General features: G+C 47.4%; 1 protein-coding gene across 4 annotated transcripts in view; it reads left to right on the forward strand.

Annotated features, from left to right (window-relative positions):
- The window catches only part of DLEC1 (DLEC1 cilia and flagella associated protein), a 93,034-nt gene that overhangs the window by 63,211 nt on the left and 14,244 nt on the right, over positions 1-15,579 (forward strand). For all 4 annotated transcript variants that reach the window (XM_058729418.1, XM_058729415.1, XM_058729416.1 and 1 more), the window contains exons 15-19: positions 301-469; positions 845-938; positions 1,150-1,280; positions 1,390-1,548; positions 4,259-4,398. In XM_058729418.1, the coding sequence (XP_058585401.1) occupies positions 301-469; positions 845-938; positions 1,150-1,280; positions 1,390-1,548; positions 4,259-4,398 (693 nt within the window). The remainder of the gene's footprint in view (positions 1-300; positions 470-844; positions 939-1,149; positions 1,281-1,389; positions 1,549-4,258; positions 4,399-15,579) is intronic.

Below are 15,579 nucleotides of genomic sequence, written 5' to 3' on the forward strand. Positions count from 1 at the left end.
CCCGGGCAGACGGTCAGGGTGGGCCTCCAGTCAGCCTCGTGGAGAGACCCCGGGCTGGGTGCCCATGACGCCGCGGTGTGGTCCCTGGAGGCAGCGGCAAGGGGCCCCGTCCCAGTACTGTGACGGGAGTTAATCACTGGTTGGCTGGGCCTCTGATCTGAGGGCGCTTAGGAGCTGTGGGGGGGCGGGGGGGAGTGCTTCCTCTTCACAAGACCCCAGGCAAGGGACAGAGGGGAGGGGCACGGAGGGCCATGCTCCTGGGCTGCGTCGGCTCTGAGCTCCCGGCGGGTCTGTGTTCAGCTTGGAATTGGAAACCCTGAAGGATTGCTCATGCTCTGCGGATGACGTCATTGTCCTGGAAATCGAGGTGAAAGGCTCGGTAGAACCTTTCCAGGTTCTCTTAGAACCGTATGCCCTCATCATCCCCGGGGAGAACTACATTGGTATAAATGTGAAGAAAGACTTTAAGGTAGGCTGTGGTCCTTCCCGAGCCTGGGCTGAACTTGGCATGAGTAGGGGGGGGGGGGGGGGGCGGGGTACGGCTGGAGGGGCAGATGGCCGCTTACTGGTTGTAACCCGATGCCGGACTGGGCACGTCTGTCATCATACCAGCTCCCCAGCATCCGCTGAATGAGAGGGCTGCGGAAGCCTTCCTGCGCTCCTGGGTCTCTGGCAGGACACGATGCCCACGGACCCTGCCGCGTGGCGTTGATGGCCAAGGATTAGCGGGGAGGGAGGGTGTCGGGAGGACCCGTTGTGAGCCCGGAGCCCCGCAGTCCTTCGGTGGGTACAGATGTGTGCAGGGGCAGTGCCCGGGGAGCCTGGATTGGGGCATGTCTTGCAGATGTGGAACAACAGCAAGTCCCCCATCAGATACCTGTGGGGGAAGGTCAGTGACTGCCACATCATTGAAGTGGAACCCTGCGCAGGGACCATAGGTACCGGGGGCACCTCCTGGGGCTGGCTGGGGAAGGAGACCTGAGAGGAAGAGGGGCCTGTGCAGGCATTCGGGGGGTCCCGGGATCAGCTCCGGCCGCAGCCCGGCACAAGCGGTGGACGAGAAGTCAGCAAAGGCCAGACATCTGGGCCCAGCCGCAGCCGGAAACTGCCCCGCCCCCTTTCTCCAGCTCACTTTGCCCTCTCTCCCAGAGCCCAACGAGGTGGAGGATTTTGAGTTGAGCTTTACCGGGGGTGTCCCCGGCCCAACAAGCCAGGACCTGCCGTGTGAAATCCAAAACTCACCCTCACCGGTGGTGTTACACATTGAGGCGGCCTTTAAGGTGCTGTTTGGGGGGCTGGGCAGCTGGGTGGGCCAGAAGGGTGGCAGCGGTAGGGCACAGAGCCCCCACTCCCAGGCGGCCCGGTGACAGGCCCCTCTGGATGTCTCAGGGGCCGGCCCTTGTCATCAAAGCCTCAGCCCTTCAGTTTGGTTTGCTCCGCCTGGGGCAGAAAGCCACCGACACCATCCAGATCCAGAACATCAGCCAGCTCCCAGCCACGTGGTGCATGAAGGAGAGCCTGGTGTGCCTCCAAGGAAGGCAGGAGAGTGTAAGTCAGGCACCTCTGGCTAAATGGACCCCCCCCCCCAAAACACACACACACACACACACACAAGCCTATTGACCCGTGGGGTAGGGACAGTGAAACCTGTCCTGGTGCATTTGGAGTGTTGAGGCTGGAAAGGAAGAGCCTGCCTGGTGACTCCCTCCTGGCAGTGTCCCCAGTTCTCCCCATCTGTGAGGCACTTGGGGTCCCCTCTACAGCAGAACTTAATCCTGAACTGGATTTTCCTGTTCCTTTCTCTACCATCCGATGTGGAAATAAGACAGGGGTTTCTCCTTCTGTCAAAACAAGCTGGGGGCCTCTGGGTGGCTCAGTCAGTTAAGCATCAGACTCTTGGTTTCAGCTCAGGTCATGATCTAACTGTTCATGGGTTCGAGCCCTGCGTCGGGCTGTGCACTGACAGAACGGAGACTGCTTGGGATTCTCTCTCTTCCTCTCTCTCTGCCCCTCCCCTGCTGGCTCGCTCTCTCTCTCTCAAAATAAATAAACATTTTTAAAAAGCAGCCTGAGTTAGGAAGAAAATGGGCAGCTGAGTTGGGCGGGAAGCTCCCGGGCCTCTAGGAAGGGGCAGGTGGGAGGGGCTCGCCTCAAAAGTTCGAAACCTCCCAGGGACTGTGCTTGCAGTTTGAGTACCACCACCAGGGGGCACTTGGGCATGAACTTGGGGCCCGAACTAAAGGGCTCCGAGAAAGAACACAGGATTCGTTTCCACTCAAAGCCCTTCCCTTTTTCTTATAAAAACGGAAAATACTAAAAGTGATTAAGTATTATCATCATCGCCTTTAATTTGAAGTCCCGGGGCGCCTGGGTGGCTCAGTCAGTTGGGCGTCCGACTTCGGCTCAGGTCATGATCTCGCGGTCCGTGAGTTCGAGCCCCGCATCAGGCTCTGGGCTGATGGCTCAGAGCCTGGAGCCTGCTTCTGATTCTGTGTCTCCCTCTCTCTCTGCCCCTCCCCCGTTCATGCTCTGTCTTTCTCTGTCTCAAAAATAAATAAACGTTAAAAAAAATTTTTTTTAAATAAATAAATAAAAAATAATTTGAAGTCCCAAGCAAAGAGCCCCACGTGGGACTCAAACTCACAAACCCTGAGATCACGACCTGAGCCGAAACCAAGAGTCGGATGCTTAACCGGCTGAGCCACCCAGGCGCCCCTACCGTCGGACCTTTAAATCAATGTGAGATCCAGAGCAAGTGGCACAAAACTTCAGTCGCTCCCTAGCTGCCAGGGATTCGCTGTAAGTCACGGCGGGTCGCCCCCACTCTTCACACAGGTGGCAGCCGTGGCTCCTTAGAAGCTGCCTTAGCTCCTTGTGGTCCGTGTGTGAGGCTCTGACTAGGTCTCTGTGGTGAAAGCACCCTCCCTCTGACTGCTCCCTGCCGAGATCCCCTCTTGCTTGCCCCCTTCCGGGTCAGAACACTGCCCCCCACCCCCTCCTCCATATTCAGAAGCTGAGGAAAGACGGGTGCGGCCACACATCCATCTTATCTGCCAGCAGGTATTCCCTTTCTCGGGGACTTTTCCTTTCCACTTGACCGGCCTTGTCCTTTGAGGCAACAGCCTCATTTCTCCAGCGGGGCACCGAAACTTAGCAGTTAGGAAACTTTGCATCAAATCACCAACACCATTGCCAAGAACCATTGCATGCAAGCGCCCTGTTACATAGGCTTGGAGTTTAGTGCTTTCCCTCCAGGCTCACACCCATAAAGGGTAACCGCTCTGGCCACCTTGTTAGGCACCCCCTGCCCCATCCTGCCTCTCCCCACATCCTAGTCCCCTGTCCTAGGCACTCTGGGACTTCCCAGAGCACACTTAGAAACTTACAGACCACAGCCAACCTCCTTACTGGATAGAGACCGAGAGGGACAGCAGCTTCTCCAGGGTCACACAGCTAGCGGGTGGTGGAATCATCGGATCCCAGTTCTCTACTTCCCAGTCTGGGTTTTTCTCCCACTGTGAAGAATGACAACATTTTGTAATTGAAGTAGCCATCAATTTCGTCATATATCAGGATTTATGTCCCAATGGAGGCGGGCACGAATCCTGTCTCAACAGTTCTCTGTACTCTATTCTTTCGAGCTCTCAAAAATAATGTTGGATTTGGGGTTTGTTGGATGTGCTCAGGTCAGGGGCACAGAAACCCAGTCCTGGCCTTCAGCATGCCCCCAGGACTCCCGGGGAGATGCCTGTGAGGAACAAAGACCAAGGAAAGCAAAAGGTCTCTTCTTTACTGGCGGAGCTTGGGCCCCATACTTGAGCCCACGAACTACTTTTACTGAGAGTTAGGCCAGCCCTTCCCTCCCACCAGTGCCGGGGAGGTGAGCCGTCAGAAGCTAGAGAGCACAGAGCCCAAGACAAGCGCCCTGGACCCGACCTGGCCAGCATGGCAGCTGGGTGGGAGGTGGGGGTAGGCGAAGGCAGGCCCCCACCGGGTGGGTAGGCTGCCCTGCAGGCAAGTGCCTGGCACTCACTGTCTCCGTCTCCTGGGATGAAGGGACCAAAGGGGGATACACCCTCCTGGGTGTGACCTTTTCAGGTTCAGTGCCGCCCTCACGAGGCAGGGCGGCCATGGTGGGGGGGCGGGGGGGGCCTCAGTCAGACCGGTGCTCCTTATCTCGGTGGGGACAGGAAAGCCACCAGTTCTGCAATTCCAAGTGTCCTCACTCCTCGTCCTTCTCGACTGACCTCCACATCAGGTGTCTCCCTTCGACACTGAGCCCTCGAGCGGCCAGATCCCTGCTCTGGGGGAGTGCAGGGTGACCATCACCTTGGAGGCCAAGCAGTGCCAGCGCCTGCAGACCGTCCTGGAGCTGCAGGTGGTAAACGGAGCCTGGAGGTAAGAGGGCGAGCGGGGTGGGGGGCGGGAGGCTGCTACAACACACCCTGCGTCTACTCACAGTACGTTTATGTTGCGCGGCACCAAGTATTTACAGGCATTTCCGAATTGAAAGGTACTGAAACGTGTTTGTTCTATAAAATTTGGAAATTACGGGAAAGAAAATCCATTACCCGGGGATAAGTCACTGGTGATATTATAGGGTGTATCCTTCCAGTTTGGGTGCTACAGGAGCGTCAGTTAGTGCAATCACTTTCAACAGCATTTTGCGTTGCCCAGTTAAGGGAACTATGTGCCTTCCCTGTGACCCAGCATCAGCCCCTGGAGATGTGCTCCTAGAGGGACACACACCGACACACTGGGAGTCGAGTGCTCACGTGGGATGCTCACAGCCAGCCTGTTCACAGTAGCGAAAACCTGGAAACCTTGAACGTGTGTCAACAGGAGAAGGGACACCAAAAATCATGACATATTTAAATGAGCAATTACCGCTGTATTCTGGGAAGCACACGCTAGAGATTTCGGAGGCCGTTGGTGCTATTGCCTTTCTTCCTTCCTGCCTCCCTCCCTCCCTTCCTGCCTGCCTGCCTTTTTCTCTTTCTTGTGGAAACTTTCTTACATACATAAAAATAGGACCGTATTATGAGCCCCCATGTACCCATCACCTTCAGTAACGAGCAAATCACCACTAATACCGTTTCATTCGTATCCTTCCTCCACTTGTCCCCATCCCTTCCCAAATGATTTTGAAGCATAATATTCATTTTCTTAAGCTGGCTGGCGATACTCTGCTTTTTAAGCTGGCTTAGGGGGATGTACAGGTGTTCTTTTTTATTCTTTAAACTGCATATATATTTAAACTGTAGATGTGTGTAATAGGCATTTCTGCATGTATTTAGTACTTCGTCATGGAACACTTACGTGCTCGTTTTAAATCGTTGGGGTTTTGTTTGGTTTTGTTTTTGCGCCTACTGTGTACGAGACTGCCCACTACCCTGCCCTCTCACAGTGGCAGATATTATCTGAGAATTTATACTGTGACATCTGATGGGGGGCGTGGGGGGGGGGGGGAGTACCACCCGTGTCTCGTTTGTGTTTTTACACGATTACTAGCCCGGGTTTCAGTGGCAGTGTTCCTCACTGGTCCTGTGTGGCATCTCGTGGGCCTTAAATACGAAGGACAAGTCTTTCTCCTCTGGGAGAATGCCTTTATTTACGTCTCCCTGCTTCCTTTCCTACTCTGTCGTTCTTAAAGGACGTGTGAATCAGAACGTTTACACTGGCAGGCGGTGGAAACACCGATGTAACCGGCTTGGGAAACTGTTGGCTCCCTCCTGCCCTGCTGCGTCCACGGGCTCCAGCCTTTTCCTCGGTCTGCCCTTCCTGCTTCTGTCTCAGTCTCTCGCCCCCCTCCCCTCACCCCTGCCTTCAGATCGGCGGCCCTCTGGGCTGGCCTTGCTCTCGCCGCCGATCGATGGGGCCCCGGGGAGGGGAGCCGCGTGCTCCGGAGGTAGACTCGGATTGGTCCTCTCTGGGTCACGTGCCTCCCCCCTCCCCCCACCCAGGCCTGCCGGAGGGGGGAGGGGCTGCCTCCGGAAGAAGCTGCTGGGAAAGTCGGCCAGACGACGAAGACCGCGGCCGCCGCAGGGGCTGTACGGCGGGACCAGTCGAACCATTTCCCTCCTACCCGCCTTCGCGCAGCGTTTGTGCTCCTTGTTCAGGGGCATGACCTGGGCCTTGCACGCCACTAATTTGGCCTTTGGCGGATGCCCTTCTTTTGGCCGTCGGATTTTTAAATGTCAAGCTTTTTGTTCTTGGGTTGTTCCTTTTGTAGAGTAATCTGTTATAGTCTTAGGGATGCAACCGCATCTCAGATTCCCCCCCCCCCCCTCCGGAAACGAGTTTTTATTTCCTCACATTTTGGTTGGGGTCCCGTCTTCACTGTTCGGGTTTCCTTGTACATCACGTAATCCTTGGATGCCCACCCCCGGTTTTGAGCGGGAGGAGAAGCAGATTTGCACGAGGAGCCGGTGGTGGAAGTTCCCGAGGAAGCGGGTGTGGGTGCGGAGAGCACCCCTCTTCCAGGGAGCCGAGGGGACGGGAGCACCTTCAGCCCCCAGCTACCCGAATCCAGGAGGAAGGACCTTTGGGGAAAGCAGCCAAGACCAACCGGCCAAGGAAGCCCACGGGCCAGGGCCAGCTCGGCAGATCGCCGCACGCCTTCATTTGTAAATAGGAACGAAGGACTTGGATCTGGAGGGGTGTTTTCCCACGGTGGCAGTCGAGAGCCCAGCGGTACTGCAGGATCTGTGTCTCTTGAGGCCACGCCCACATTCTTCACGGAATAGGGGAGTCACCGCTTGGCCCTCCGGGGCGTTGCCGTGTCGCCGGGTGGTGTGCGGGAGCTCAGGTGTTGGGGCCCTGAACTGGCCACGTTCATCTCGGGGCAGCCTTTGGTTAACTCCTCTGCCCTTTCCCCGCGGCCCACTCCTGCCCCATGAGGCCCCTCGTTCTGTTAGGGAAGCTCTGCAGGGCCTTTGCCTCCGGGATTTGTTCGAGAGAGAGATTACAAGCAGGGAAGGGGAAGAGAGAGAGAGAGAGAGGGAGGGAGAATCTCAAGAAGGCTCCAAATTGCCAGTGCAGAACCCGACATGGGGCTCCAACTCATGAACAGTGACATCAGTACCTGAGCCAAAATCAAGAGCCAGATGCTTACCTGCCTGAGCCACCCGGGGGGCCCCACTTCTTTATTCTTTATGGTGCTTGATAAAATGTAATGATACAGGTGTAATGGTGGCTGATCCTGACCCACTCTCCATCCTTCTTCTCCACCCTGCTGTCCTATTTATCCACATCCTCAGGATCTCTCTTAATGGTAGTCATCCTGGTGTGTGCGAAGCAATATTTCATTGAGGATTTGGTTTATATTTTCGTGGTGGCAGATGATGTTTTGCATCTTTCATGTGCTTATTGGCCATTTGTAGGTCTTCTTTGGAGACATGTCGATTGAGATCTTTGTCCACTTTGAAAAATAGGGTTGTTTTTTTACCATGGAGTTGTAAGCATTCTTTATATCTTCTAGATACAAGTCTCTTACTAGGTATATGATTTTCAAATATCTTCCCCCATTCTGAGGATTGTCTTCACTTTCTTGATGGTTTACTGTAAAGCATAAAATTTTTTTAATTTTGATGAAGTCCGCTTTATTTTTCTTTTTTGTGGCTTGTGCTTTTGAGGTTCCATCTAAAAATAACCATTGCCTCATCTAATGTGCACAGCAGCCTTCTTCCAAGAGCTTTGTAGTTTTAGCTCATGGGGTTAGATGTCTGATCCGTTTTGAGTTAATTGTTGTGTATGGTGTGAGAAAGGGATCTGTCTTAGTTCTTAATAATCACTTGTTTCAGCACCGTTTATTAAGAACACTGTTCTTTACCCATTGACTTGTCTTGGCACCCTTATCAAAATAAATCAACTGTACACGTGAAAGTTTATTTATGGGCTGTCTGTTCTGTTGAGCTATAGAATTATTCTTGTTCCAGCACCACAGTTGCTTAATTACTGTGACTTTGTAGTAAGTTTTGGAATCAGGAAGTATGAATTCTCCAACTTTGTTTTTCTGTGTCAAGGTCACTTTGGCTATTCTGGGTCCTTAGCATTTCCATATGAGTTCTAGGGTCGGTTTATCAATGATTGCAAATAGCCAGCTGGGATTTTAATTGGGACTGTATGGGATCTGTAGATCGCTTTGGAGAGTATATTCACCTTAACCATGTTAAGTCTTCCTATCTGTGAACGTGAAATGTCTTTTCATTTATCTAGGTCCTTCTGGCATTTCTTTTGGTGATGTTTGTCATTACATTTGGTAAGTTTGTCACTACCAAACATTTGGTAATGTTTATCATTTTGGTAATGTTTGTCATTTGTATAAATCTTGCACTTCTTCTTTAAAGTTATTCCTAGGTGTCTGTTTTGAGGCTTTTGGAAATGAACTGGCTTTCGTAATTTCATTTTATGAATATTCATTGCTAGTATACAGAAATGCGAATATTTCTGCATACTGATCTTGCACCCTACAACCTTGCTGAATTCATTATTCTAATAGTTCTCTAAATAGAAGATAGTGTGTCATCAATATATAGAGATAATTATACTTCCTCTTGGCCAATCTGGATGCTTTTTATTTCTTTTTCCTGCCTAATGCACCTAATACACCAGTACAATATTGAATGAAAGCAGCAAAAGTAGACATCCTTGGCTTGTTAACCTATCTCGAAAAGAAAGCGTTCAGTCTTTCACCATTAAGTATGATGTCAGCTACTGGCTTTTTGTAGATGTCTTTTATCGGGTTAAGGAAGTTCCTTTCTATTCCTAGTTTGCTGATTGTGTTTTTATCATGAAAGAATGTTAGTTTCATTGAATGTTTTTTCTGTATCTATTGAAATGATCATGTCATTTTTTGTCCTTTCGTTGTGTGTGTTAACAGGGTGTTTTATGTTAACCTTTGGACGTTAAAACCATCCTTGCATTCTTGTAAAAATCCCATTTGGTCACAGTGTATGATTCTTTTTATCCGTTGTTGGATATGGGTTGCTGATATTTTCCTGAGGATATTTGTATCTGTAGCCATAAGAGATACTGGTCTGTAGGTTTTTTTGCGATGTCTTTTTCTGGTTTTGCTACTAGAGTAATACATCTTAGAAATGAGTTTGGAAGTGTTCACTCCTCTTCTATGTTATTGAAGGGTTTGTGACAGACTGGTGTGAATTTTTTAAATGTTTGGTAGAATTAACCAGTGAAGACATGTGGAGGTGGGCTTTTCTCTGTGAGAACTTTAAAAATTACTTAATCTTTTGTGATGGGTTTGTTCAAGTTTTGTATTTCTTCTTGACTCCATTTTGGTAGTTTGTGTTGTTCTAGGAATTTGTCCGTTTCATCTAAATTACATAATTTGTTCACATACAGTTGTTAATTGTGTTTCCTTGTAATCCTTTTTTATTTATGCATGGTCAGTAGTAATGCCCTCTTTTTCATTCCCAATTTCTGTCATTCGAGTCTTCTCTCTTTTTCTCTTGGTCAGTCTAGCTAGAGCTTTGTTAATGTTGATGTTTTCAAAGAACCAGCTTTTGGTTTAGTTGATTTCCTCTCTTTTTTTATTTTCTGTTCAACATATCTGCTTTCTAATCTTTATTTCTCTCCTTATGCTTGCTTTGTGTTTAGTTTGTTGTTCTTTTATCTCGTTTCTAGTTCCTTAAGGTAAAAGCTTGGGTTTTTGATTTGAGATCTTTTATTTTTTTTTTAATATTGGCATTTACAGATATAAATTTCTCTCTAAGCACAGCTTTAGCTACATCACATAAACTTTGATAGGTTATGTTCTCATTTTCATTGATACAAAGTGTTTTCTAATTTCTCTTATGATTTTTACTTGATCCATTGCTGATTTAGGAATGTGTTGTTTAATTTACACAAATTTTTGTTCCTCAGATTTCTTTCTATTGTTGATTTTTCATTTGATTCTCTTGTTTTTGAAGAACACACTTTGACTCCAGTACTTTTAAATTTCAATTTTTTTTAAATGTTTATTCATTTTTGAAAGACAGAGAGACAGAGCGCAAGCAGGGGTGGGGTGGAGAGAGAGGAGGACACAGAATCTGAAGCAGGCTCCGGGCTCTGAGCTGTCAGCACGGAGCCCGACGCGGGGTTCGAACTCACGAACCGTGAGATCATGACCTGAACCGAAGTCGGATGCCCAACCGACTGAGCCACCCAAGCGCCCCATCCAGTACTTTTAAATTCATTGAAGCTTTTATTTTGAGCTACCTTATGGTCTAGTCTGTAGAAGGTTCCATGTGCACTTTAGAAAAATGTGTATTCTGTTGGCTATTAGGTCTGCTTGGCTTATAGTGTTAAGTCTTCTGTTCCCATGTTTATCTTCTGCTTAGTTCTATTACTTAAAATGCGGTTTTGAACTCTCCAGCTATTGTTGTTTAATTGTCAGGCTCTCTCTTCAATTTTGTCATTTTTTGCTTTGTGTATTTTGGGGCTCTGTTGTTAGATACATGTGTGTTTGTAACAGTAATGTCTTTTTGATGGATTGACCTTTTTATAATTATAAAATATCTTTGTCTCTAGTAACAGTTTTTATCTTATAAATTTTTTTTACTGCGTATTTATTTTTGAGAGAGAGAGAAAGAGAGAGAGTGAGCAGGGGAGGAGCAGAGAGAGAAGGGGACGCAGAATCCAAAGCAGGCTTCAGACTCCAAGCTGTCAGCGCAGAGCTCGATGTAAGGCTTGAACCCACGAACCGTGATATCATGACCTGAGCCAAAGTCGGACGCTTAACCCACTGAGCCACCCAGGCACCCCCCTTTTTATCTTAAAGTTTACTTCATCTCACATGAGTTAGTTGTTACAGCCGTCTTTGGAATACTGTTTGCATGATATACTCTTCTCATCCTTTTACTTTCAACCTATTTGTGTCTTCGGATCTGAGATCTTTCTTGTAGACGGTATATAGTGGGAACATTCTTTTCACCTCCATTTTGCCAATTTCTACCTTCTGATTGGACTGTTTAATCCATTTACATTTAATTTAATTACCGATTAGGACTTATATCTCCCATTTTGCTATTTGTTTCCTGTAGGCCTTCTTTTTTTCACCTGCGTTTCTTCATTACTACCTTTTTCTGTGTTAGAGAGATATTTTCTAGCACTGTATTTTAATTCCTGTGTTTCTTGTACCTTTTTTAAAAAGTATTTTCTTTCCTGGGTGGCTCAGTCGGTTAAGCATCTGACTCTGGATTTTGGCTCAGGTCATGGTTTCATGGTTTGTGAGTTCGATTCCCACGTCGGGCTCTGTGCTGATAGTACGGAGCCTGCTTGAGATTCTCTCTCTCCCTCTCTCTGTCCCTTTCCTGCTTATGCATGCTAGTGCTGTCTCTCTCAAAATAAATAAATACACTCTTAAAAAAAAAAGCATTTTATTAATTGGCTGCCCTGGGTGTTTTAGGTAATATCTTAATTTTGAAACAATCTAGTTTGGATTAATACCAATTTATTTCAATAGTAATCAGCTTTGCTGCAATATAGCTCTGTTCCCTCTCCTTCCTTATATCTTTATACAATGTAGATCCATCAACACAGTTTTATAGTTATTGGCTTATGAAGTTGTCTTTTAAATCAGATAGAATGGGGACGCCTGGGTAGCTCAGTCAGTTAAGCGTCTGACTTTGGCTCAGGTCATAATCTGTGTGACAGCTCAGAGCCCGGAGCCTGCTTTGGATTCTGTGTCTCCCTTTTTCTCTGCCCCTCCCCTGCTCACGCTCTGTCTCTCTCTCTCTCTCTCTCTCTCAGAAATAAACAAACATTAAAAAAAAAAAAGATAAAAAATAAATATACCAGGTAGAATAAAACAGTTACAGGCAAAAATATATTTATATTGTCATTTACATTACCTATGTATTCACCTTGATGTATTTGTACCAGTTAGGGTTCCACCGGAGAAACAGAATGAGTAGTTGTATTTATTACAAGGAATTGGCTTACACGACTATACGGGCTGGCTTCGCGCTCCCCAAATCAATAGGACAGGCCGTCAGGAAGGGCAGACTAGAACTCTCTGGCACAAACTGAAGATGCTGTGCACACATTAAATTTCTTCTTTTTCCGAGTAACCTCAGTTCTGCTTTGAGGCCTTTCAACTGATTGAATCAGGCCCGTCCAAATCATCTAGGAAAATTTCCTTTACTTAAACTCAACCGATGATGAACATTGGTCACATCTACAAAATACCTTCAGACGTCCAGACATGTAAAGAGCTCAGGAGTCATCATTCCTGCTTTCGTAACAAGAAAAAAGCTGAACAAACGGAAACAGTAACTTTTCTAATTTTTTTAAATGTTTACATATATACATATTTTTAATTTTTTTATGTTTTATTTTTTATATTTGAGAGAGAGAGAGAGCGCAAGTAGGGGAGGGGCAGAGAGAGAGAGAGGGAGACACAGAATCTGAAGCAGGCTCCAGGCTCCGAGCTGTCAGCACAGAGCCCGACACGGGGCTTGAACCCATGAGCAGTGAGATCATGACTTGAGCTGAAGTTGGACGCCCAACCAACTGAACCACCCAGGTGCCCCAATGTTTATATATTTTTGAGAGAGAGAGAGAGAGAGAGAGAGAGAGAGAGAGAGAGAGAGAAAGACAGACACAGAGTGGGGCAGAGACAGAGGGAGACACGGAATCCGAAGCAGGCTCCAGGCTCTGAGCTGTCAGCACAGAGCCTGACGCGGGGCTCGAACCCACAAGCCGCAAGATCACAATCTGAGCCGATGTCGGACGCTCAACCGACTGAGCCCCTGAAACAGTAACTTTTCTTAGATTCATCAGAGAATTGAGGCCGTGGAGCAGCCACCCCAAGAACCAAAGAGATGGGTGAATGCAGGTCACTTTGCTGAAGCAAAAGCTGCTGAAGCCAGTCAGGGTAGGAACATTCCTGGAGGTTGTGTGGTGTAACATGAGAGGTAAAAACTCTGGAGACTCACCAGGTTCTTGTGGGGAACACTGGAGAAAAATTCTCCAGTTTGGTCAGGGGGAGGGGAAAATAACGCTTCTGAAATATGCCTGGTGCGGGGGGCAGAGAACCACTTTGAAATAAGTCCAGAGTGTTCTCCACGAGTCCTGCCCAGCAAGGGAAAGACTTCACAGGAGCTTCATCTGACATGGGGGAAGGGAAATTACCCACCCCAGCCCTCTCTGGTCTTCGTATCTCACCTAAAGGGGGAAAAAAACAGAAGGACTTGTGAAGGTCAAGTCCAGGGACACAGCCTCACTAGTACAAGACAGAGACCAATCATTGGATTATAGAGCACTTCCTTTTCCCCTACACCTTCCCACGGCATCAACAGGCCTCGGTATAATAACAGAAGATTGTGGCCAAAAGAAATGCAGGACTTCAGACTCTATTTAAGAAAGAATTTGTAGAGGGGCGGCTGGGTGCCTCAGTCAGTGGAGCGTCCAACTTCGGCTCAGGTCATGATCTCACGGCTCGTGAGTTCCAGCCCCGCATCGGGCTCTATGCAGACAGCTCAGAGCCCGGAGCCTGCTTTGGATTCTATGTCGCCCTCTCTGTCTGCCCCTCACCCGCTGGTGCGCTTCCTCTCTCTCTCAAAAATAAATAAATAACCATTTTTTAAAAAGAGTTTGAAAAAAACAGAGTTTGTAGGTAAACCCAAAGACAACAGGGGAGACAAAAAACAAGGACACTGGAGGGAACTGAAGCCTCTGTCACCCACAGCTACAGCGAATAGTAAACGTGGCCCAGCTCTTAGACGGATGAACATAAAACTTTGTGTTAAAGCTCTATTTACATCAATTCCGATTTCTCAATACATAATGTCCAGCTTCCAGCAAAAAATTACAAGGCATGAAAAGAGGCAAGAAAAAAAAACCCCCAAAAACCCACAGTCTGAAGAGACAAAGCAAACATCAGAACCAGACTCAGTCTGTTAGAGGTTTTGGAATTATGAAACCAATTCTGTATTCCATATCTGCAATTCGTTTCTTTCAAGAATGTTGAATCATACCCTATGTAACTTTTGACGAGGACTTTTCCCCCCACCCGCCACTCAGCATAATTCTCTTGAGAGCTCTCCAGGTTGCATGTGTGAACAGTCGATTCCTTTTTGCTGCGGAGTAGAGTTCCATGGCGTGAACGTGCGGTTTAAGCAGCACCCTTGAAAGGACACCGGGGCTGTCTCCAGGTTTGAGCTGTTGTGAATAAAGCTGCTGTGAATATTTGTGTACAGGTCATTGTGTGGACATGTGTTTGCATTTCTCTAGGATAAATGTTCAAGAATAACATTGCCAGGTGTATGGTAAGTGGGCGTTTAGCTTTGCGGGAAATTGCCAGAAAACTTTGCAGAGTGGCTTTGTCATTCTACGTTGTCACAGCGACATGTGAGTGATCTAGCTTCACCATATCCTTCCCAGCATTTGGTGTCATCACTGTTTTTTATTTGAGTCATTCTGATAGGTCTATAGGGATATTACCCCATTCTCGGAGTGGTTTTCATGTATGGTTTCCAACTGGCTAATGATTTTGAACATATTACACGTACTTATTTGCTATCTGCTTATCCAAGGTCTTTGGTGAAATTTTTGTCATTTGTTTTATTTCATTTCATTTTATATTAGAGAGTGCACATGAGTGGGGGAGAGGGGCAGAGGGAGAGGGACAGACAGAATTTCAAGCAGGCTCCACGCTCAGTGCAGAGCCACAGGGCTCCATCCCACGACCCTGAGACCATGACCTGAGCTGAAATCAAGAGTCAGACACTTAACTGACTGAGCTCCCCACGCACCCCTTTATGTCATTTTCTAATTGGGTTGTTTTATTGTTGAGTTTTAAGAGTTCTTTGCCTATTCGAGATACAAGTCTTTTGTCCAATACCTGGTTTACAAATATTTTCTCCCAGTCTGCAATTTTGTCTTTTGAAGGAAACAAGGCCTTTTGCGGAGCAAACATTTTTTAAAATTCTGGTGAGGTCCGGTTTATCAAATTTTTCTTTTATGAATTGTGATTGTGGGTCCTAAAGATTTTCTCCTGTTGTTTTCTAAAAGTTTAATAGGTTTACGTTTTACATTTAGGCTTGTGATACGTTTTGGGTTAATTTTTATATAAGTTGTGAGGTTTAGGTAGAGCTTTATTTTATTTTTGCCTGTGGATATCTAATTCTCCCAGTGTCGTTTGTCGAAAGGTTGTTCTTCCCATACTATACTGTTTTTACACCTCTTGTCAAAAATCAGTTGGGACAACTCAGAAGTTCTTCAATGGGTGAATAGGGTTTTTTTTGTTTTTTTTTTTTAAGTTCATTTATTTAAAGAGAGAGAGAGTGTGTGTGTGCATTGGGGAGGGGCAGAGAGAGAAAGGGAGAGAGAGAAAATCCCAAGTTGGCCCTGGGGCTCGATCTCACAAACTGTTGAGATCGTGACCTGAGCCGAAATCATGGACTGCATCAATATTGATCTCCTGGTTGCCATTCTGTACTGTATTTATGCAAGAGGTTACCATTGGGCAAATTGGGTGAAGGGTATACGGGATTCTTGTGTAATTTTTGTTTTAGCTGCAATGTGAATCTATAGTTATCTGAAAATAAAAGGGTAAAAGCATAATACATATTATCT

Source organism: Neofelis nebulosa, chromosome 5 (genome assembly GCF_028018385.1).
Source record: "Neofelis nebulosa isolate mNeoNeb1 chromosome 5, mNeoNeb1.pri, whole genome shotgun sequence".
NCBI lineage: Eukaryota > Metazoa > Chordata > Mammalia > Carnivora > Felidae > Neofelis > Neofelis nebulosa.